This window comes from Cynocephalus volans, chromosome X (genome assembly GCF_027409185.1).
Source record: "Cynocephalus volans isolate mCynVol1 chromosome X, mCynVol1.pri, whole genome shotgun sequence".
Classification (NCBI taxonomy): Eukaryota; Metazoa; Chordata; class Mammalia; order Dermoptera; family Cynocephalidae; genus Cynocephalus; species Cynocephalus volans.
In genome coordinates this window covers 91,695,704-91,719,260 of record NC_084478.1, presented here as the reverse complement: position 1 = coordinate 91,719,260, position 23,557 = coordinate 91,695,704, and the positions used below count along the sequence as shown (strand labels likewise).

The 23,557-nt window shown below is 37.3% G+C and overlaps 1 protein-coding gene across 1 annotated transcript in view; it reads right to left on the bottom strand.

Moving 5' to 3' along the window:
- LOC134368135 (uncharacterized) overlaps positions 1-23,557 on the bottom strand; it is a 426,599-nt gene that overhangs the window by 222,463 nt on the left and 180,579 nt on the right. Inside the window, 1 exon segment of the mRNA XM_063084693.1 lies at positions 10,883-10,966. Within this exon segment, the coding sequence (XP_062940763.1) occupies positions 10,883-10,966 (84 nt within the window).

Sequence of the window (23,557 nt, the reverse complement as noted above, 5' to 3'; positions counted from 1 at the left end):
ATTGTCTCATTTGAGTTTCAAATGCTAGAGACCCAAGTAAATAACCTATATAAGGAATACAAACTTTGTATAATGTAATAAGGAACACTAGGGACTGTAACAAACTAAAAATGTGTGTGCCATTCTTAATGGGGCAGGCAGTATTCCAACAGATTGTTGCCATACAAAAATGAGAGCTCAGTGCCATCAGGTGTTCTGATTTTTCAAGTGAACTAGAAATTCAGAATTTAATGAAAAAAATCACTAATTTTAAAATGCTGGCAACTGATTTGAATGGAAAAAAATATGGGTCATTGTAGCCAATAGACTGCCAAACTACAAATCTTGATGTGGGCATTCAACAAAAATTCGCTGTGACCGCTCAAAATCTTCCAAAACCAATTGTAAACAGATTGGGGTTAGCCTCTTTGACCGGCCTCATAAGTTCCATTAAGGCTTCATTCATAAATGGACTTTCATCAATAAAGAGCCCTAAACATTTTACTTCTCATTTTCCTCCCCTGATAAACACCTCAAGGAAGGACAAGGACCAGATTATTAAATCATCTTTGTCCTTTCAATTCTGGTGAATTCTGTATTGATGACAGACAAATTCAGGAACAGTTTGGGGTTCAAAGTGATATGGAGAAATTGCAAAGTAGTTATCTCTAATTCTACTATATAGCTAATGTGTCTATGGAATGATACATTCACTGAGAATACCATCTATGTCAGCTGAAATGTTACCAGTTTTCAATATTCATTCATTGAATATGCTTTACTCTGAATTCCTTCTAACACATAATTTCACAAAATGTTTTCTAGCCATTCACTGGATACTGATTCCTATATATATATATATAAAATATATATATACACACACATATATACATATATATATATCATATACATATATAATATATATACACATATATATACATATATTCATTTATTTTAATTTAATTTAATTTTACTTCTCAAAATACATTGTACTTGATTTTCACGCCCCTTTACCCGCTCCTCTCCAATCCCTCCCCTTCCGCCCACATCGTATCTGTGCACTTGGCTTAAGTAGTACAAGGAATTTTTGTACTGATTCCTATATTTATTACAGACTTTCAGAATTTTTCTTAATTCAGTTGCAAGAAATGGAAAACAGAATCTTGATACTCTATTTTTATTTTAGGCAAATTCTCTCAATACAAACTCTGTCCCTAGTACATTAATAACTCTAACAGACTCAACTCACTCAAGACTTTAATTCTTAAATTGCAGTAAAAATAATTAGGTTATAGGTTGAACTGTATTGGAGAAAAAATGTTGTAGATCTCAACATAGAAATCTGGTATACGCTCATACCTATTTTGCTTCCTGGTCACTAGTAGGTTAAAAAATGTGCCTTTTATTTAGGCTTTCCAAATTCCTTGTATTTCCCCTTCAGTATTGCTACTTTGTGAAAAGTTAGGTTTGTTATGTAGCAGAATATACTAAGTAAATTAGTTATGTTCAATGTTTTGTGTAATAGAATGACAACATCAACAACAAAACTTGTTTACTAACAAGGATGTTTCACATTCAAGGAGGAGTATATTTTGAAAACTTAAATACGCCACAATAGATTATGTAAGCACATCTTGAGAGGAAAAAGGACAAATATGAGGGTACTTCAAACAGTTCACGGAAAAATAGAATTGAAAGATAGTATGAATCTTTCCATGACCTTTTGAAGTACCATCATAAAGTAAGTAGTATATAGGCATATCACCAACATATGGACAGGAGAAATCTGTCAAAGTGAGGTTGATGTTTTAAATAAGAAGAAAACACTTCAGAATGCACTGATTAAATGTGACAGATGACTTCTGACATCTTGCAAGCTGTTTCTCATCACTAGTAATATATTGCTTGTTGTCATTTATCCATTTGATTGAATAGTTATGCACATTGAAAAGCAAAACCAGGTAACAACAGCCTTTTAAGTCAGTACTACAGGGACCAATAACAATACAAGCTAAAGAAAACTGATGAAAATTCTGTTTGTCAAAAGGTTTTCAAGATGGCGGCGGCTGGCGCGGAGTAGCTGAGGTGGAAAAGGTGGCCACTGGGCCTCAGGCAGCCGGGAAACTTGTGGACCTTCCTCTCGCCATCTCTTAAGGGAGGACTGCTGCTGCTGGCCGGTAGTGGGGGGTGACCGCCACTTTACCCCCGGCAGCAAAGGCTGCCTCATTTACAGGCAACAGCTTTGAAGTGTGGAGCAGGAAAAGAACTGTTTCTTAACTGCAAAAGCGAGTCTCGAAACAGGGAACACGGCGCCAGGGCTGCTGTGGATGCAGCCAGGATCCCGGAGGCCGGGGCCGCGCTGAAGGCGGCCAGCTGCCCTATTCAGGATTCGAGGTTTCAGACCGGAATTAAAGAAGATTCCTGGGAGCGCCGAGCTGCGCCGCGACTGAACAGCCCGAGGCGGCAGCGGCCGAGAACTGGGAAAGGAGGCAAACCAGAGACAGAGCGAGCGCCCGACCTGGCACAGCACTGTGAATGACCCCTGGCACAGCTCTGTTCGGGGGGTGGATGCCCACGCGGCTCCCGCCTGCACCACCAGGCCACTCACCGCCCCGGTGCTGCCTCCATTTTCCCAGGTGCGGGCAGCTCCGCCCAGCTCGGCCATCACTGAGCCCTCCCACTTGCTTGGCCTGGCGCGGGGCTTTCCGGAGCCTGCAGACCGGCCTCCGCTCCCACTCCCTCCGCGGATCTCTGGCGGGGCTGGTGGCGGGGGCGTCCCCGGCCAGTCTCGGGAGGGCAAGGAAGTACGGGTGGGCCGACTGTCACTCCACCACACCCTGGACTCCGGCCCCAGGTAAACTCCCTGTTACTGGGAGGCAGATACCATCTCTGCGGCCACCAGTTTGGAAAAAAGCCTAACGAATTTCTGGTTGGGAATAGTGTGGTAGGAGAGTTCCCAGGTCCGCTTGAACCTGCCGGAGACCAGGCTGCAGGTGGGCGCTAGACTCGGTTTATACTGGGGGATACAAAGGTGAACAAGACCCGAGAAAGATCTACATAGTGCTACAAAGGCACCCAGAGAGACCGGTCGTCTGTGCCTAGCAGAAACCTGGTAGACTTCCTGGGCGAGGCAGTGCCGAGCAGGGTCTTGAAGGCCCAGCTGATAGACGAGGGGTGCAGAAGACACGCCCCAGCCCAGCACAGTGCGCACAGAGTGGGGAGACGTGCGGCCAGGGAGGCGGAGACTCGACAGAAACCACACACCCTGTGGGGTCGCCACTGCACGATCTAACAGCCTGGGCCAGAGCACACGGAACAGGGAGAAGTCCTGCACAGGAAGTGAAAGCTCAACAGAGATCACACACCCTGTGGTACGTGATCCACCAGCCCAGCAGAGTCCAAGCTGACCAGAAAGGTGGCTCCCCGGAGAAGCCCAAGACCCGAGGCAACCACACACACAAGGCACTAGAGGCCAACTGAGCAGTCACGGAGGGAGCCATATGAAATTGGCAACCACAGCAACATCCTAGTTAGTCATTAGTCTCAAACCGGTGGACTGTGAAACCCCCTGCCACAATGAATAAACACCAAAAAAAAGATACCAGAAATACAAAAAAATCAAGAAAGTACACCACCAAAAGTTAATAAATCTCAAACTCTAGATCCTATAGAACAAGAAGCCCTTGAAATAACTGATAAGGAATTTCGAGTGATAATTCTAAGGAAACTGAATGAGATACAAGAAAACTCAGCTAGACATCATGATGAAATGAGGAAAAGTATACAGGATCTGAAAGAGGAAATGTACAAGGAAATCAATGTCCTGAAAAAAAATGTAGCAGCACTTGCTGAACTGAAGAAGTTATTCAGCGAAATAAAAAACACAACGGAGAGTTTAACCAGCAGGCTTGTCGAAGTTGAAGAGAGAACCTCTGAACTTGAAGATGGGCTGTTTGAAATAACACAAGCAGACAAAAAGAAAGAAAAAAGAATCAAGGACATTGAAGAAAATCTGAGAGAGATATCAGACAACCATAAGCGATCAAATATCCGAGTCATGGGTATTCCAGAAGGGGAGGAAAATGGAGATTCCATTGAAAACATATTCAACAAAATAGTGGCAGAAAACTTCCCAGGTATAGGAAAAATCACAGATCTTCAGATCCAGGAAGCTCAACGATCTCCAAATGTATTCAACCCAAAAAGGCCTTCTCCAAGACATGTCATAGTCAAATTGGCAAAACTCAGAGACAAAGAGAGAATCTTAAAAGCTGCAAGAGAGAAGCGTCAAATCACCTATAAGGGAGCCCCAATCAGGTTAACATCAGACTTTTCATCACAAACCCTAAAAGCTAGAAAGGAATGGGATGATATTTTCAAAATACTAAAAGACAAAGATTGCCAGCCAAGAATACTCTACCCTGCAAGGCTATCCTTCCGAAATGAGGGGCAAATAGTATATTTCTCAGACAAACAAAAACTGCGGGAGTTCACTACCACACGACCACCCTTACAAGAAATCCTCAAGGGAGTACTGGGTTTGGTTCCTGAAAAATAACTACCACTGCCATAAAAACCCAAGAAAAATCTAAACCCGCTAGTATAATAAAAATGGCATTCATGAAGAGAAAACAAGCTAACAAAAGCACTATCTACAACCTAAGGAACCAACAAACACAGAAAACAAAAAGTAAATCCGAAAGTAAGGAACAAAAGACACCTAAGACAACCAAACAACCAATAAAATGCTAGGAATAAATCAACACCTATCAATAACAACTCTTAATGTAAAAGGCTTAAATTCCCCAATCAAAAGACACAGACTGGCTGACTGGATCAAAAAGCAGGACCCAACTATATGCTGCCTACAAGAGACCCACCTCACCCATAAAGATTCACACAGACTAAGAGTGAAAGGATGGAAAAAGATTTACCATGCAAACAGAAAAGAAAAACGAGCTGGAGTAGCTATTCTTATATCTGACAAAATAGACTTTAAACTAAAAACCATAAAAAGAGACAATGAGGGACACTACTTAATGATAAAAGGACTGATCCATCAAGAAGACATAACAATCATAAATATGTATGCACCCAATGTTGGAGCAGCCAGATTTATAAAACAAACTCTGTTAGACCTAAAGAAGGAAATAGACACTAATACCATAATAGCACGGGACCTGAACACCCCACTGTCAATATTAGACAGATCATCTAGGCAAAGAATCAGTAGCGAAACACAAGATCTAAACAAGACTCTAGACCAATTGGAATTGGCAGATATCTACAGAACATTCCACCCAACAACCTCAGAATATTCATTTTTCTCATCAGCACATGGATCATTCTCCAGGATAGATCACATATTAGGTTACAAATCAAGTCTCAATAAATTCAAAAAAATTGGAATTATCCCATGTATCTTCTCAGACCACAATGGATTAAAACTAGAAATTAATAAGAAACGAAACTCTGGAAACTATACAAACACATGGAAAGTAAACACCATTCTACTTAATGACATATGGGTCCAAGAAGAAATCAAGCAGGAAATCAAAAAATTTCTTGAAACTAATGAAAACAATGATACATCATACGAAAACCTGTGGGATACTGCAAAAGCAGTATAGAGGGGGAAATTTATTGCATTAAACGCTCACTTCAGAAGAATAGAAAGATGGCAAGTGAACAACCTAACACTTCACCTTAAAGAACTAGAAAAACAAGAACAATCCAAACCTAAAGTTAGCAGACGGAAAGAAATCATTAAGATCAGAGCAGAACTGAATTAAATTGAAAACCAAAAAACAATTCAAAAGATCAACGAATCAAAAAGTTGGTTTTTTGAAAAGATAAATAAAATTGACAAACCATTAACATGGCTAACAAAAAAAAGGAGAAGACTCAAATAACAAAAATTAGAAATGAAAAAGGCGATATTACAACTGATTCATCTGAAATACAAGGAATCATTCGAGACTACTATAAACAACTATACGCCAACAAATTTGAAAATCTGGAGGAAATGGATAAATTTCTGGACACACACAAGCTCCCAAAACTGAACCGTGAAAACGTAGAAAATTTGAACAGACCAATAACAATAAAGGAGATTGAAGCTGTTATCAGAAGGCTCCCAACAAAGAAAAGCCCAGGACCAGATGGATTCACAGAAGAATTTTACCAAACATTCAAAGAGGAATTGACACCGATTCTTTACAAACTATTCCAAAAGATTGAAACGGACGCAAATCTCCCAAACTCATTCTATGAAGCAAACATCATCCTGATACCAAAACCAGGTAAAGATATAACCAAAAAAGAAAACTACAGGCCAATATCCTTGATGAATATAGATGCAAAAATCTTCACTAAAATACTAGCAAACAGAATACAGCAACACATATGTAAAATTATTCATCACGATCAAGTGGGATTCATCCCAGGGATGCAAGGTTGGTTCAACATACGCAAATCAATAAATGTGATACACCATAATAATAAACTCAAACACAAGGACCATATGATCATCTCTATAGATGCTGAAAAAGCATTTGATAAAGTTCAGCACTCATTCATGACAAAGACCCTCTATAAGTTAGGTATAGTGGGAAAGTATCTCAACATAATTAAAGCCATATATGACAAACCCACTGCCAATATCATCCTGAATGGGGAAAAGCTGAAAGCTTTTCCTTTAAGAACAGGAACTAGACAAGGATGCCCACTCTCACCACGCCTATTCAACATAGTGTTGGAAATACTAGCCAGAGCAATCAGAGAAGAGAAGGAAATAAAGGGCATCCAGATTGGAAAAGATGAAGTTAAACTGTCCCTGTTTGCAGATGACATGATCCTATATATCGAACAGCCTAAAACCTCTACAAGAAACCTGTTGGAATTGATAAATGATTTCAGCACAGTAGCAGGATACAAAATCAACACACAAAAATCAGTAGCATTTCTTTTCTCCAATAGTGAACCTGCAGAAAGAGAAATCAAGAAAGCCTGCCCATTTACAATAGCCACCAAAAAAATAAAATACTTAGGAATTGAGTTAACCAAGGAGGTGAAAAATCTCTATAATGAGAACTACAAACCACTGCTGAGAGAAATTAGAGAGGATACAAGAAGATGGAAAGATATCCCACGCTCTTGGATTGGAAGAATCAACATAGTGAAAATGTCCATACTACCCAAAGTGATATACAAATTCAATGCAATCCCCATCAAAATTCCAAAGACATTTTTCTCAGAAATGGAAAAAACTATCCAGACATTTATATGGAACAATAAAAGACCATGCATAGCCAAAGCAATGCTGAGCCAAAAAAATAAAGCTGGAGGCATAACACTACCTGACTTTAAGCTATACTACAAAGCTATAATAACCAAAACAGTATGGTACTGGCATAAAAACAGACACACTGATCAATGGAATAGAATAGAGAATCCAGAAATCAACCCACACACTTACTGTCAGCTGATCTTTGACAAAGGCACCAAGCCTATTCACTGGGGAAGGGACTGCCTCTTCAGCAAATGGTGCTGGGATAACTGGATATCCATATGCAGGAGAATGAAACTAGATCCATACCTCTCGCCGTATACTAAAATCAACTCAAAATGGATTAAGGATTTAAATATACATCCTGAAACAATAAAACTTCTTAAAGAAAACATAGGAGAAATACTTCAGGAAATAGGACTGGGCACAGACTTCATGAATACGACCCCAAAAGCACGGGCAACCAAAGGAAAAATAAACAAATGGGATTATATCAAACTAAAAAGCTTCTGCACAGCAAAAGAAACAATTAAAAGAGTTAAAAGACAACCAACAGAATGGGAGAAAATTTTTGCAAAATATATATCTGACAAAGGATTAATATCCAGAATATATAAGGAACTCAAACAACTGTACAAGAAGAAAACAAGCAACCCAATTAAAAAATGGGCAAAAGAGCTAAATAGGCATTTCTCTAAGGAAGATATCCAAATGGCCAACAGACATATGAAAAAATGCTCAACATCACTCAGCATCCGGGAAATGCAAATCAAAACCACATTGAGATACCATCTAACTCCAGTTAGGATGGCTAAAATCCAAAAGACTGTGAACGATAAATGCTGGCGAGGCTGCGGAGAAAAAGGAACTCTCATACATTGTTGGTGGGACTGCAAAATGGTGCAGCCTCTATGGAAAATGGTATGGAGGTTCCTCAAGCAATTGCAGATAGATCTACCATACGATCCAGCTATCCCACTGTTGGGAATATACCCAGAGGAATGGAAATCATCAAGTCGAAGGTATACCTGTTTCCCAATGTTTATTGCAGCACTATTTACAATAGCCAAGAGTTGGAACCAGCCCAAATGCCCATCATCAGATGAGTGGATACGGAAAATGTGGTACATCTACACAATGGAATACTACTCAGCTATAAAAACGAATGAAATACTGCCATTTGCAACAACATGGATGGACCTTGAGAGAATTATATTAAGTGAAACAAGTCAGGCACAGAAAGAGAAATACCACATGTTCTCACTTATTGGTGGGAGCTAAAAATTAATATATAAATTCACACACACACACACACACACACACACACACACAAACCGGGGGGGGGAAGAAGATATAACAACCACAATTATTTGAAGTTGATACGACAAGCAAACAGAAAGGATATTGTTGGGGGGGAGGGGGGGAGGGAGAAGGGAGGGAGGTTTTGGTGATGGGGAGCAATAATCAGCCACAATGTATATCGACAAAATAAAATTAAAAAAAAAAAATAAAAGAAAAAAATAAAATAAAATAAAATTCTGTTTGTATCAGGAACAAGCACATAATGTAAAAGGAGAATTTTAAAGGTCATTATTTTTCAGTGAAGAGATCACACAACTTTTCTCGATTCAAATGACCTCTTAAAAAAGAGGTATTTAATATTTTACTACTGTACTTTGGCCCTTTAGAAACCTAGCTAACTCTAACACTGCCAATAACTCCACAGCCTCACCTTGATTTAAGATAGGTGTATTAGTCCGTTTCTGTTGCTTATAACAAAATACACAGAACTGGGTGATTTATAAGAAAAGAAATTAGTTGCTTATAAGTCTCTAAGGCTGGGAAGTCCAAAGTCCTGGAAATGCAGATGGTGAAGGTCTTGGTGGTGGCAACAATGATGGCAGGGTATCACACTGAGAAAATGGCAGAGCAAAGAGAGACACTATCCTTCCATTCACTCACCTTTTAAAACCCTCCAAACCACACCCATGATCACCATTTTTAATCCTTTGACTATGGCATTGTCCTATAATCTAATCACCTCTTCAAGGCCCCACCTTTCAATTACCATAATAGGATTTCCCATCCTCAACAGTTACAGTGGGGATTAAGTTCTGGGGAGACAGTCAACCCAAGGCAATAGGCCAATCCCCATAAGACTTTTTGGCAAGAGAGTGGGAGAACAAAATGGAACTTCATTTTAGAGTGAGTTCACTGCAGCAATTCTGTAGGCAAATGCTAGGCAATATAAAAATAGTGTAGCACATTGAATAAGATCGTGAGCTCTGGAGTCAGATTACCTGTCACTTAATAGCTGTGTGACTAGACAAGTTATTTAGATTTTATATGGTTCAATTTTAACTGTAAAGTGGAGAAAATAATACCTAATTCATAAGCTTAGTATAAAGATTAAACAAGTCAACACTTATAAAATGATTAACATAAGTGTCCAGTACATAGAAAACAGTCCATAATGGTATTATTATTACTTAGACCTACACTTTACTGAGTGTTTCTTTGGTAAAAGATGATAGTCCATGTAACCACACTCAAAAAGAATGTGGAATAGGAACTTTAAGTGTTACTTAAAGTGAAAATTTCTTTCATTGTTTAATATATTTATTGAAAAAAATCCACTTATAAGTGTATCCATGCAGATCAAACCCATGTTGTGCAAGGGTTTGCTGTAGTGCTTTTGGTTTACTCATACTGGTTCATGGTTGTCTGGCCTAGCCTAGACATTGGCCATCCATCCATTCATTCAATAAACATTAAGTTCCTATGATGTTCAAGGTACTATGCCATTTTCTGGAATTACAAAAATCAATAAAAATAATGGCACAGACTGACTAGAATATAGTGTGAGAAGTTGTTTGATAGCATTATTTATAAAGTGCCATATGACCACAAAGGAGAAACTAATTAATTCCACCTGAGAGTGTCAGATAAGACTTCATAGAGAAGTGACATTTGAGTTGAATGTTGAAGAATGAGAAAAAATTATCCATGGAGAGGAAGAAGAGGAGGGAAATATAAGCACCGAGAAAAATATGAAAAGGTAAAAGAGTGAGAGCATATGGAGTATTTGCGAATCTAGGGTGACTAGTAGGCTCCAAGTCAAGAAGTTGCATGAGAAGAGGTTGGAAATTTGATTGAGATCAAATTTTTAAGGGTTGTGTATATTATGCCAAGGAATAAATGCTAGTAAAAGCAATTGAGAACCAGAGAAGTTGGGAAAAAAATAGTTACAGGAAAAATTAAGTGTTACAAGGAAGAAAAATTCAATTGAGTCAAATACTGAAAATTGGCCAATGTCTGTTTATGAAGGAAATAAATCACCCAGATAGCTATTGATAATATTTAAACTGTTCAATAAATTACCAAAGGAATGAATGAATCTTAAATTGTTCTAAGACTCCTGAAAGGGAATTTTAACTACATTCTTTGGTAGCATGATTCCATTTGCATCCAAATAATATTATAAGGAAAAAAAATTCTAGCCAGGTCCTCAAGTTCAAGCTACATGTGGACCATTTCTCAAGTAGTGAAGTTTACATCTTTTCCCTTAATAGTGAACTTCTCAATGCTCACAATGGAATAATTCAATTCACTCACCATTAATGAATGTTGAGGTGAAGGCCCATAGTCAGGTCCATGTTTCATTGAGAAACTCATTACTTCAGGTTTAATGGAAATTGGCTAAAATAAAAAGTGAAAATCCCATTAAATATTGAGTCTAAAATACTATAAAAAGGAAACCACGGTTGTTTACAAAAGGCTCAGGCATTCCAGTTAGCTTTTTAATATTTTCATGAAAAATGTCAGATCATAAAGTATACACATGCATAATGGTAACTACATGAACAGTTAACATTTATTGAGTGTTTCCTATATGTCAAGCATTTTACTAAGGGTCCTACAAATGTTAACTGCTTTAATCCTCATAAAAACCTTATGATGTAGGTACTATTAATATGCACATGAGAAAACCAAGGCCTGGAGAAGCAAACTAAACTGGCCAAGTTTACACAGCTCATAAGTAATAGAATTGGAATTTAAACTCAAGGAGTTTGGTGCTGGAACCCACAATTTTAATTACTAAACCAGTCCAACAAATACAGAAGTCTAAATTTAACTATATTATAAAGATATTAATGGATTTATTTAATAATTCTTATATATAGCACATAATATTGTAAGACTCCATTTTTAGTGCTTTATAAGTATTAACTCAATGAGTCATATTAATATTAACTCACTTTATATAACATTTGAAGAAATACACTATGTAAAAGTACATTGGATCATTTTAAATTCCCTTCTATTCCTGAAAGAATTGCAAGATTAGTACACTTCGAGAAGTGCAAAGACTTGTCAAAAATGGGATATTTGTGTGTATGCATGTGTGTGTGTAAAATCAACTGGAGGATATAGAAGTAGATTAGATTATTTCTATTATTGATTGAAAGCTGAATCTAAGAAATGAGCATCTAGGATTATATGAAAAACACTGACCTTAACACAGTTTGAGTAGAATACTTCATAGCAGAACTGCATTAGGACCAGTCAATGACAATATTATGAAGTAGATAATGCTTGTTTCACATATTTTCTGAGTACTTTTTCTATTTACTTACTCCAATATTAACTTCCTATTTCCCTTAGCCTTTCATGATGCTAATTCTAAACTCCAAAAGCTTGATGCTAAAATGTGATCTGATACATGTATCATAGTGCTATATCTTCCAAGACCATTTTTTCATATTTATTCATTTATTCATTCATTAATTTATCCGTTTATTTTTAGTTGACATAAAAAAGCACATCTATTTGTGGGGTACAATGTGATGTTTTGGTATACGTATACATGGTAGAATGATTAGATCAAACTAATTAACATATCCATTTACTCATATGCTAATCATTTTTTTGAGGTGAGAACATTTAAAATCTCTTTTCCTAGCAATTTTCAAACATAATACATTATTATTAGCTAGTCACTATGCTGTATAACAGATATCTAGAACATTTTAAAAGAAGGATTTAACATAAAGAATAGCATATTGATTATGTAGATGAATTCACCCTTAAAAGTAGGGAAGATACTTTAGTGGGGGAGCCTACTTCACTTACAAATGAGGTCAGTCCAAGAGAGCAATATTTGCTCTGTGTTGTATCATGTGATCTAACACCTTACTATCTGAACTTCTGTTAAGTATAATGGTTAAAAGCACAGCATTTAGAACCAATGGTTTTGAATCCTGGCTCTGACATTTACAAGCTGTGTACATTTGGATAAGTAAAACTCTCTAAGTCTCAGTTTCCTCATTTGTAAAACAGAGATACTATTAATATCTTCTTCACATGGCTATTGTGAAGATTGAATGTGATAATGCTAATAAAGTGTTTTGCACATAGGCACCACAAACTAATATTTATTTGTATTTGTCTTCAGAATATGAAAAAAAATCACTAAATTAATGAATTCACAGTTAATTTACAGATTAATTGTGAATGATATTCATTCTTTGGAAAAGGCCTTAAACACTATGACAAATGCAAGGCCATAAAGAATACTGGTGGGTCCATACTGTAAAAAAGGAGGGATAAAATTCAAACATGCTTCTGAGAATTTGAGTCCATTGTCCTTGACATGTGAGTACCCATGACATTTAATTACAGTGTCTCAATTAAGACCAACACAGCCTTAACATATGTATAAAAAAAATTCACAAATTTATTAATTCTTCCCTACTATGGACATTAGTTAGCATTATGGCTGTCTTTCAGCCCAGTTGTTAAAATTATCCTCATCCATTTAGCATAATGACAGTTAAATTCAATACTACTTGTTGACTTTGAAAGTTACAGTAATCTGATATCAACTTCTACATTCTTAGCAGGATTTCTCAAGAGAAAGCCCAAGTGTTGATTGATTAGAGATAATTTGATAGATAAAAACATCCTTTAATCAGCTAAATTTCAACAGATGGGTAATAGCTTTGACAAAGAAATTTCAGAAAGGGGGAGATTTCAACCATTATTTTATCACTTTTGATAAAAATGAAGGCATGTGCTAATTACCTCACTAAAACACAAAGAATTAAAAACAGCAATTTGTGGTCATTACTACATCCAAAGCTGAGTACTGAAAATAGTACAGGTGAAACTGACCTTTAAGATGCAGATGGATGCAAGAAAGGAATGATACCTTTAAATGTTAGAGTGGAACACATTTTATCTTACTGCATATCTGTACAAAAGTGTCTTTCTATTCTTTCATTCTTTTCCTAACTTATCTCATGTTGAAATAAACAATACGGTTTGAAGTTAAATGTCAGGTTTGTGTATGACTTGGAAAAAATCAGGATAGATGTGCGCTAAATGGTTAACAGTGGTTAACTCTGGGGGGGGGGGAGGTACATTTTACTTTACACAATTTTAAAACTGTTGTGGTAAACCAAATCAATCAATAAATCATTTGAAAATAAACTCTGAAGTCAATTTTATTTGATAAAAAAAAGTAACCCATATTCAGGCTGGAAATAAGCACATTAAATCCTGTTTAGTGCACCATACATAATTGTATACTATTATATGTGATATGACACATAATATTGTACAGTATGCATTAATCATATTTTACGATATAGCAATATGGTAGTATATTATCTATCATATAGCAGTATTACAAACTATATCATACAATACACACAATAGATTTATAACCACAAAAATAAGCAGATGTGATTTTATTCTTTTTTAACTTATTTCTTGAAATATTTCAAGACTACAAATTAGTGTTAAAATATTCATGGTTTTCATTTGGTTAGCTGGCAAATTTTTCCTTTATAAAAATGTATAAATGATCAACAGAATTTAGTAATATTTTTCTTAATAGCTTGTTAAAAGATTAATATCTGAATCCTTACAGACATGTGCAATCAACTACCAAAAAAAAAAATACTTAAAAGAGACACTTTGAAAATACATTTGTATTTGATGATATTTATCAGAAATGAGGAGACACAGAAAACATTTTCAAAGGAACAAGTATTTCTTTTTTTAAGATTAGCACTGGTCACGTTTTCACAAATCAACCACTAATTAGATAGCCAGCACCTCAAGGGCAGAAATCATGTTGTATCTATCCTTGCTCCTTATCCCTAGCACATAGTGCAGGCTCCATATACATTTGTTCAGCTACACTGAATGATAAAGTCAAAGATTTGAAGAAGCACTAATGTAAAAGAAATGCATTATAAGATTCAGGAATACTATAAGAAGTCTGTTAATAACAGAAACATAAAAAGAAATGGTCTTCAGTAAATTTGGGAATAGGACACTAATGCCATATGGGGCTACATATTATATGGCCCACAGCAAGTTCCAAGTGTTAATATATATGAATGTAAATATAAAATTCTAATTAAACTTAAGAGCTGAAAGACACTAAAGACAATATCCTAAAATCCTTCTCTTTGAAGATAAGAATTTTAAGACAGAGACTGGGGCAGCCCCAGGAAGGCAGGAAACCTGGCCAGCCACTGGCACAGGCCCGCCATGCCTATCAGACACTATGCCACCAGCACCAGGGCAGCCCCAGGCAGGCAGTAAATGTGGCCAGCCATTGCCCAGTCATGCCCTACCCATAGAGAAGGCAAGACCCCATCTTACCACCACCTGGGAGGCCCCAAGCAGGCAGGAAACCCAGCAGTCAATGCCCAGCCCTATCCTGCCTGCACAGAAGTCAAGATCCCACACCACTACCATGAGGCCTTGCACAGCTTCCACAGAGGTGGTGCATAACAGCCACCATCACAGCTACTACTGCTAAAAGGATGGCTCACTGCCATAGCTACATATATCACCACTGTGCAGGTGGCCCACCATATACTTTACTTTACTGATACAAGAAGAGTCACTAGAGAAACCTGGAAAAAGAAGAACAAGTCTTTCTCCTCAAAGTCCACTCCAGAATAATAGAAGCAACAGAAATCAATGTACAGATATTAGAAATATGGAGGAGCCAGAAATATGACACTGCCAAAGGAATTCAATAGCCTTCAAGTACCAGACCCTACAGAACAGAAAACCCTTCAAATGACCAAAAGGAATTCCAAGTGACTATCATAAGGAAACACAATGAAATAAGAGAGGACTCTGTAAGACAACACAATGAAATGAGAAAAAAATATTATAGATATGAAGGAGGAAATTTACAAAGACATTAAAACCTTAAAAGAATGCAGAAGAACTCCTGGAACTGAAAGATTTATTCAATGAAATAAAAAACACAACTGAGTGCTTAAGGAGCAGAATAGAACAAGCGGAAGAAAGAATTTCCAAACTCAAAGATGGTCTTTATGAAATAACCCAGGCAGACAGAAAATAGGAAAAAGGAATTAAAAAAATGAAGAATGTGTAAGAGAGCTAGCAGATTAAACTAAGTGCACAAACATCTGAATCACAGGTTTTCCTGAGGGGAGGAAAAGGTCTAAAGGTATTGAAAATCTACTCAACGAAATAACAATTAAAAACTTTCCAAGTTTAGGGAGAGACACAGACCTCCAGATCCCCAAACAGATTCAACCCAAAAAGATCCTCTCCAAGACACATTGAAGTCAACCTGGCCAAGATCAAAGGGAAAGGGAGAATCCTAAAAGCAGCAAGAGAAAAGTGTCAAATCACTCACAAGGGAGCTCCCATCAGACTAACAGCAGACTTCTAAAATAAACGTTTACAGGTGAGAAAAAAATGGGAAGGCATATTCAAAATAGTAAAAGAAAAAAATCTATCAGCCAAGAGTACTATATTCAACATGGATATTCTTCAGATATAAGAGAGAAATAGTGTACTTTCCAAACAAACATAAACAAGTGGGAGTTCATCACCACACAACCAGTCCTGTAAGAAATTCTCAAGTAAGTCCAGAATCTGGAATCTAAACAATGATACTCACTACCATGAATACACAAGAGAAAACAAAACCAACTAGGAAAACACAAATTCAGACTGCGTGGCTAGAGGTGGCATCTTCCCCCTCCTTTGGACATGGAGGGAAGCACCAGCCTGCCCATTCCATGACCCATATCAAGGTGAGCCCAGCAGTGGCAGAACCATGTGCCTAGAGGCAGCCCCTCCCCCATCCTTTGGACACGGAGGAGAGCGCTAGCCCACCAGCATCCCGATCTAGACTGAGATGAGCCCAGCAGTGGCAGAACTGCATGGCTAGATGTGGCCCCTCCCCACTCTTCTGGACCCAGAGAGGAGAGCCAACCCATGGGGCTCAACCCACTGAGGCATGCCCAGCAGAACTGCATGGTGCTAGGGACTCATTCTATGACCACAAATTCTGGAACAGGACCTAATGTGGTTTAACAAAACCACCACCACACCTATGGTCAAGCAAAGACAATTCACCACCACAGTAGCAACCAGGGCCACTCCACAGTCAACCTCAGTGTAATAGAAGCAGCAAACCCACTATGAAATGGCCAAACAGCAATGAAAAGATACTAGAAATACAAACAAACAAGAAGAAATGAAACCACCAAAAGAATACATTAATGCTCCAAAGTCACTCTATGGAACAGGGGGGAATCCTTGAAATGTCTGAAAAAGAATTCTGAGCAATGATCTTAATAAAACTTGAAGAAATAAAGGCAGACTCAATTACAGAACACAATGAAACAAGAAAAGATATCCAAAATATGAAGGAGGAAATCTACAAAGAAATTAAGACCTTAAAAAAAAGAGTGTAGCAGAACTTCTAGAAATGAAAGACTCACTCAATGAAATAAAAAAAAACAACTGAGAGCTTCAGCAACAGAGTAGAGCAAGTAGGAAAAATAATTTTGGAGCTTGAAGACGGTCTTTTTGAAATAACTCAGGTAGACAAAAAAAGGAAAAAAGAATTAAAAATAGTGAGGTAAATCTAAGAGAGATAGCAGACAATTTCATGCACTGTAAAATCTGAAACGAGGGTATTCCGGAAGGGGAAGAGAAAGAAAAAGGTATTAAAAACCAACTCAAGGAAATAGTAACAGAAAACTTCCCAGGTGGAGGGAGGGATACAGACCTTCAAATCTAGGAAGCTCAAAGGTCCCCAAACAGATTCAGTCCAAAAAGATCCTCCCCAAGACACATTAGAGTTAAATTAGCAAAGCTCAAAGACAAAGACAGAATTCTAAAAGCAGCAAGAGAAAGCATCAGGTCACATAGAGGGATACCCCCATCAAACTAACAGCAGACTTCTCAACTAAAACCCTACAGGCCAGAAGAAAGTGGAATAATATATTTAAAATACTAAAACAAAAAAGTTTCCAGCCAAGAGTTCTTTACCCAGCAAAGCTCTCCTTCAGAAATGAGGGAGCAATAGTGTATTTCCAAGACAAAAAAAAGTTGTGGGAGTTCACCACCACATGGCCAGCCCTAAAAGAAATTCTCAAGGGAATCATTCATCTGGAATCTGAATAAAGGTGACCACTATCACAAATACACAAAAAAGAGCAAAACCCACTGTTAAAACAAAAATGTCAGCAAGAAAGAGAAACAAGCTAAATCATCCCACCTTAAATTCCCAACAAACATTAAGGAAGAGAAATAAAATTGGAAATAATGATCAAAAGATATTTAAACCAGTGAAACAAGAAGCAATTAAATGACAGGAATTAAGCAACACCTGTAGGTAACTACCTTAAATGTGAATGGACTAAACTCCCCATTCAAAAGACACAGACTGATTGACTGGATTAAAAAGCTAGACCCAAGTATATGCTGTCTTCAAAAGACCCACCTCACTGGTAGAGACATACACACAGACTAAAAGTGAAGTGATAGAAAAAGATATATGATACAAATGGAAACCAAAAATGAGGAGGAAAAGCTATTCTTACATTGGAAAAAATACACTTTAAGCCAAAAAATATTTAAAAAGGCAAAGAAGGCCACTATATAATGATAAAGTGATCTATCCAGGTAGAAGACATAAGAATCATAAACATTTATGCACCCAATATTGGAGCAGTAAATATATAAAGCAAACACTCTTAGATTTAAATAAAGAAATAAGCCCTAATACATTAACAGTGGGTGATCTGAACATAACTCTCAGTATGGGACAGATCTTGCAGGCAACAATTTAACAAAGAGACACAGGATTTAATCTAAACCCTAGACCAACTGGACTTGGCAGATATACACAAAACATTTCACACAACAACTAAAGAATACACATTCTTCTCATCAGCTCATGGTACATTCTCCAGGATAGACCACATACTAGGTCACAAATCTAGTCTCAGCAAATTTTTAAAAACTGAAATCATTCCAACTATCTTTTCAGACCACAATGGACTAAAATTGGAACTAAAATTGGCTGGACTCAGGGTGGGTGGGAGGACAACAGAGACAATCTACATAAGGTCCATCAGGTGACAAAAAGGACTTTAAGGATTCAGTTCTCCTTTGTGTCCAGGAGGACATTAGGGGAGATTTTCATTCTTTATTAATTATGATATGAATAAGTAAAATTGAATAAGAAAATTAAAACTGATCTATTTCAATAATCTAAGGCTATACAGAAAGTAAAATATGTTATTACTAATTTTTAGAGTGCCTGCTCTCTTTCAGGCATTGTATTTAAGAGTATTGCTCAACATATAGAAAAGTTGCAGATAATCGCAGAAGAATTAATTGATTTGGTCAGAAACAAGTCTGAAACTCAGGTTTGAGTAGTTACAAAGCCCATGCTCTTGTGAGTGACTATCCAAGTGATTATCAAAGTGTGGTCCTCAGACTGGAAGTATCAGCATCACCTAGGGAGTTAATAGAAAAGCAAATTCTTGCACCCTACTCCACACTTACTGAAATGAGAAACTCTAGGGGTGAAGCCTAGCAATATGTCTTAATAAGATCATCAGGTAATTCCGCTGCACACTTAAGTCTGAGAATTGCTCTTAACCAAAATGACACAGCTCAGCCAAAAAGAAGAAACAAAAAAAAGTATTTCTCACAAAATGTAACTGTTACTAAGCATTAGCTGAATATAGGAAAATTCTACAATGTGTGTGAATAATGTGAAAGGAGAAATTACAGATGTAGTAATGAGACAACTCTTCTTTTTACCATGCACACAACTTTATTTTTTTAATTATTTTTGTTTCTTAAGTTTATTTTTTACTGTATATATTTGAGGTATACAACATAATGTTTTGAAATACACATACGTGCTAAAATTATTACTATAGCAATTTATCTATTCATCACCTTCCATAGTTACCTTTTGCTTGTATGTATTAAGAACACCTAAAATCTACTCTCAGCAAAGTTTCAATATACAGTATTATTAGCTATATCCTCATGCTGTACTTTAGGTCTCTAAACTTATTCATCCTCTCCAAACTGCAAATTTGTATGGAATCCTCTGACTTACTTCACTCATTTCCTTCCTGTCCCTGACCCTATTTATTTGACTTTTTTTTTTTAAGATTCTGCATATAAATTAGATCACACAGCATTTTTTTTTCTGTGTCTGGCTTATTTCATTTATCATAATGTTCTCCAGGTTCATACATGTTGTAGCAAATAGCAATATCTCTTTTATAAGGTTTAAAAATATTCCATTGTGTGTATGTGTATACCAAAATTTCTTTATCCATTCATGACTCAACTCTGTTTTAATGAAGGGAATTTAGGCCGGCTTCTGAATTTCCCATGGTAATCTTCAGTATGATTCATCCTAACTTCAATGTGAGCACTATCTCTCTATTTTAATTATTTATATTGCTTTTAAACTGTTTGATATTTAATTTGACATAATATGCTTTTGAAAGAGATTCTTCATTACATTTCACATTGTTAAAATATATATGCTATATTAAATCAGAGTTATTTCAGTAATTCCAATGATGTTGATGTGTGGTCTCCTCTTCACCAAATTAAAAGAAAGTTAAAGAAATACATTATAAGGGATCATCAGCTCATTCACATTTCTATTAGGCCTCATGGCTAGCTTAAAATCAGCACAGCCATGTTAAGCAACTTTCCCCCCTTCTCCTCCTCCCCTTTCCCTTTTCTGCTTCAGGAACTGGTCAGCGAAATTCCTCTCCAGGGAAGGTGGTAAACATGACCATTACCATCAAAGGAATGTCTTGTGGGCTGTGTTAGCAGGCTATGGGCTGGAATGCTTTGTACTGATATATTGGCAACACTAATCAAAAGCCTGAGTCCTAACTGACCAGATGTTAGCGGACCACAAGGGCTGTGTCACTTTGCATACCACTGATTTTGAAATTGCCCATTACTCTGCCAGAACCCTTCCTCAAAGTAATATAAAACCCCTGCTTTTCTTTCTTTGGGGAAGCCGATCTAGCTCGGTCTCCCCTCCATGCTGTGTGGAATAAAGCTTCTTGGCTTAAATGGTACCTGTCTCGGGTCTCTCTCTCCCTTTGCTTTGTCTTGACAACCTATTGTCGCCCAATGGTGGAGGTTGAATAGTTGGCTCCCAGCCACCCGGGGCCACATGAATCCAGTGAGGCACTTTCTCTCAAACCCTCTTCTCCCTCCCTCTTTCTGAGACCTCTCTTTATGTCCCAAGGAGCCAGCTGCTTTTCACCATCATACTCCATCGTATTTCCTGCATCCAACATCGACCACTCATATCCACTTAGGTGAGTGAATTCTTGTTTCCCTCTCACTACCGGACCCCGTTCACAGACATTCCAGGACTGTCCTCAACAAAACCCCGGTGCCGGGGTGGTGGCTCCCCTCTCAGCTACACTGGTGGCTAGGCACCTCCACATTAAGGGATGCCTAGTGTAGTTGCTTTGCCTCTCACTCTCAGATCCTCACAGATTTCCAGGGATGCCTGGCCTTCGCTGAGGATCTCAGGGACCTGAATTTCTCTCACCCCCGAAATTTACAATTCACCTCATGGGTAATCAGGCCTCTCCTACTACTCTCACCTGATATCTGCCCAAAACGACTTATTTTCTTCTACAACGCTGCCTGGCCACAATACAAATTGGATAATGAAAGCTGGTGGCCAGAAGATGGTGCCCTCGATTTCCAAATTCTCTAAAACTTAGGAAACTTCCTCAATAACAAGCCCCCGAAATCATCTCCTTCTCCTGAAAATTTCTCCTCCTTCTACCTTTGATTTCGATCCTGCAGAAAACTCTCCTATTCCCCAGCCACCTCCAACTTCCCCATCCCCTTCCCTACCTCCAACTTTAAATTGGATGAACTAAAGCAAAAGAAGTTGGTATTTCTTTGCAACATTGTGTTGGGGTCCGGAAAGTTATGCCTCAAAAGCAAATTATTTTTGCTGTAAGATTCTCCTGCCCTCCTGTCTCTTGGCGCCATTCTCCCCTGAGGCAAACCATAGAAACTAGAATCCTTCTTCCCCAAGACAAGTCATAGATAATTCTAATCTTGCCCCTGCCTTCCCATCTTTGAGCAGACCATAAAGAAATTCTCTGACCTATATTGTCTGATTGTAGGTCATAAAACCCCCATTCCAGAAAGGATCCTGCTCAATACCCTGGAGGAATGTTTTTTTCCACTCAGTCTATTAACATACTAGTCTTTGGTATAGCAACCCTAATGGGCAGCAGGTATAAATATTCATACTGCCTGATCTTCTTCCTCCCAGAAATAGTCTTTCTTTTTCTTTTTCTTTTTGCCTACCAACTAGCTCTACACTGAGACAGCTTCTTTGCAAACTTGGTTTTGTTCAAGTATATTGTCTTTTTCTTAACTCCTTGTGCTTCTCTTCTTTGCCAAGGACTCTGAGGCCTCATGAGCAATGCAGCCATGGTGTGCCAACTGGACCTCCTTTTGGGTCTGCTGCCTTCTTCTTGAAACCTCAAAAGTCGAATGGCTTTGGCTCCACTTGTTCATTGGCTCAGCCCTTAGCTCAGTAACCAAGTTGGAAAACAAATACTAGACTAAAAGTGACCTGTCTAACTAGATGGTCTCAAATACAATTTTCTGGCATCCAGCTAGTTATTTTGAATATACTTCTAGATTTTCTTCTAGCCTCATCTATGTATTTCCTCAAAATCCTATGGTGGAGTTCTATGATTTTATTTGATCTTGGCATCCTTTTCTTGAAAGAAAACCTTTCTCTGTGTCTCTCCTGAAACACCCCAAATTCATTGAAAAGGCTTACATTCTTCATGCTTTATAATGTAAATTTGTTACCTTACTTTCTCTAAAACATGGTGAGAACTTTCAGATAAGCTTTGACACTTAGAAACACAATTTAAATACAACTGTCCTTTTTAAACTAGTGAGTTTTCTATTTTATCTGTCTTATTATTGACTTTTTAAACAAAACCTACAAGATTCTTATTTGTTTCTGTTTGTTCATGTCTGCATATAAATGTATGTAAGCTATATGTTATGTCTACAAGTTCATGTCTAAACGTATGTTTGTATTGTCTGTATGGTACCAAATTGGCTTATAAATAATGCGCACTCATTGAGTAGATAAGCATAAATACTTTTCAAGTTCACATGGCTTTATTTTTTTTTAATTGTCGATAAAATAGATGTGTTTTCAGAATTTGCCTAGATTTGTCTTTTGGTCAACACATTTTGTGTTATGTTTGATACCTGCTTAATTTGTTTAAGGAGTAAAAGCTGTAAGAGCCCTGCACATGTCTTGTTGTTCGCTTGTCTTTGGTTTTAAGTCTCTGAATTCTGGGGACTAAAAAAAGGGCCATGATTAGGTCAAAGGACATAATGTGTCCACAGCACATGGAAATCTAAAGTTATATTGATAAAATACCGAAACTTTAGCTTTATGCAAAAAAAAATAAAGCTAAATATATTTGGATATGTTAAAATTAGAAACATTTTTCTTCAGAAATTAGAACTTGTTTTTATCTACAAATATTAATATAAAACAATTCAAAATTCCTTACTTCCTATGTTTAATAATCTTGTTTGGTCAAAGTTTTTATTAAAATTAACTGTAATATTTACAATACACTAGTACAAAAAATAAAATTTGGTTTCCTTCTTAAAATTTCCATGTAAATTATAAAAAGTAAACAATAAGTAGGAGATATTTTCCATAATTCATGGAGACTCAAGATTACTGCCTCATAAATTGAACCTTTGCTAGAGACCTTTGAGAACTACTTAATACATCAAAATTTTGGCTGGGAAACCACAAATATCTATTTGGTAAAAATAGCTAAAACTCAAACTGGACCTTTTATAATCTACTCTGACAAATGGACCCCCACTTACTAGATCCTAAGTATCCTGAATACATAA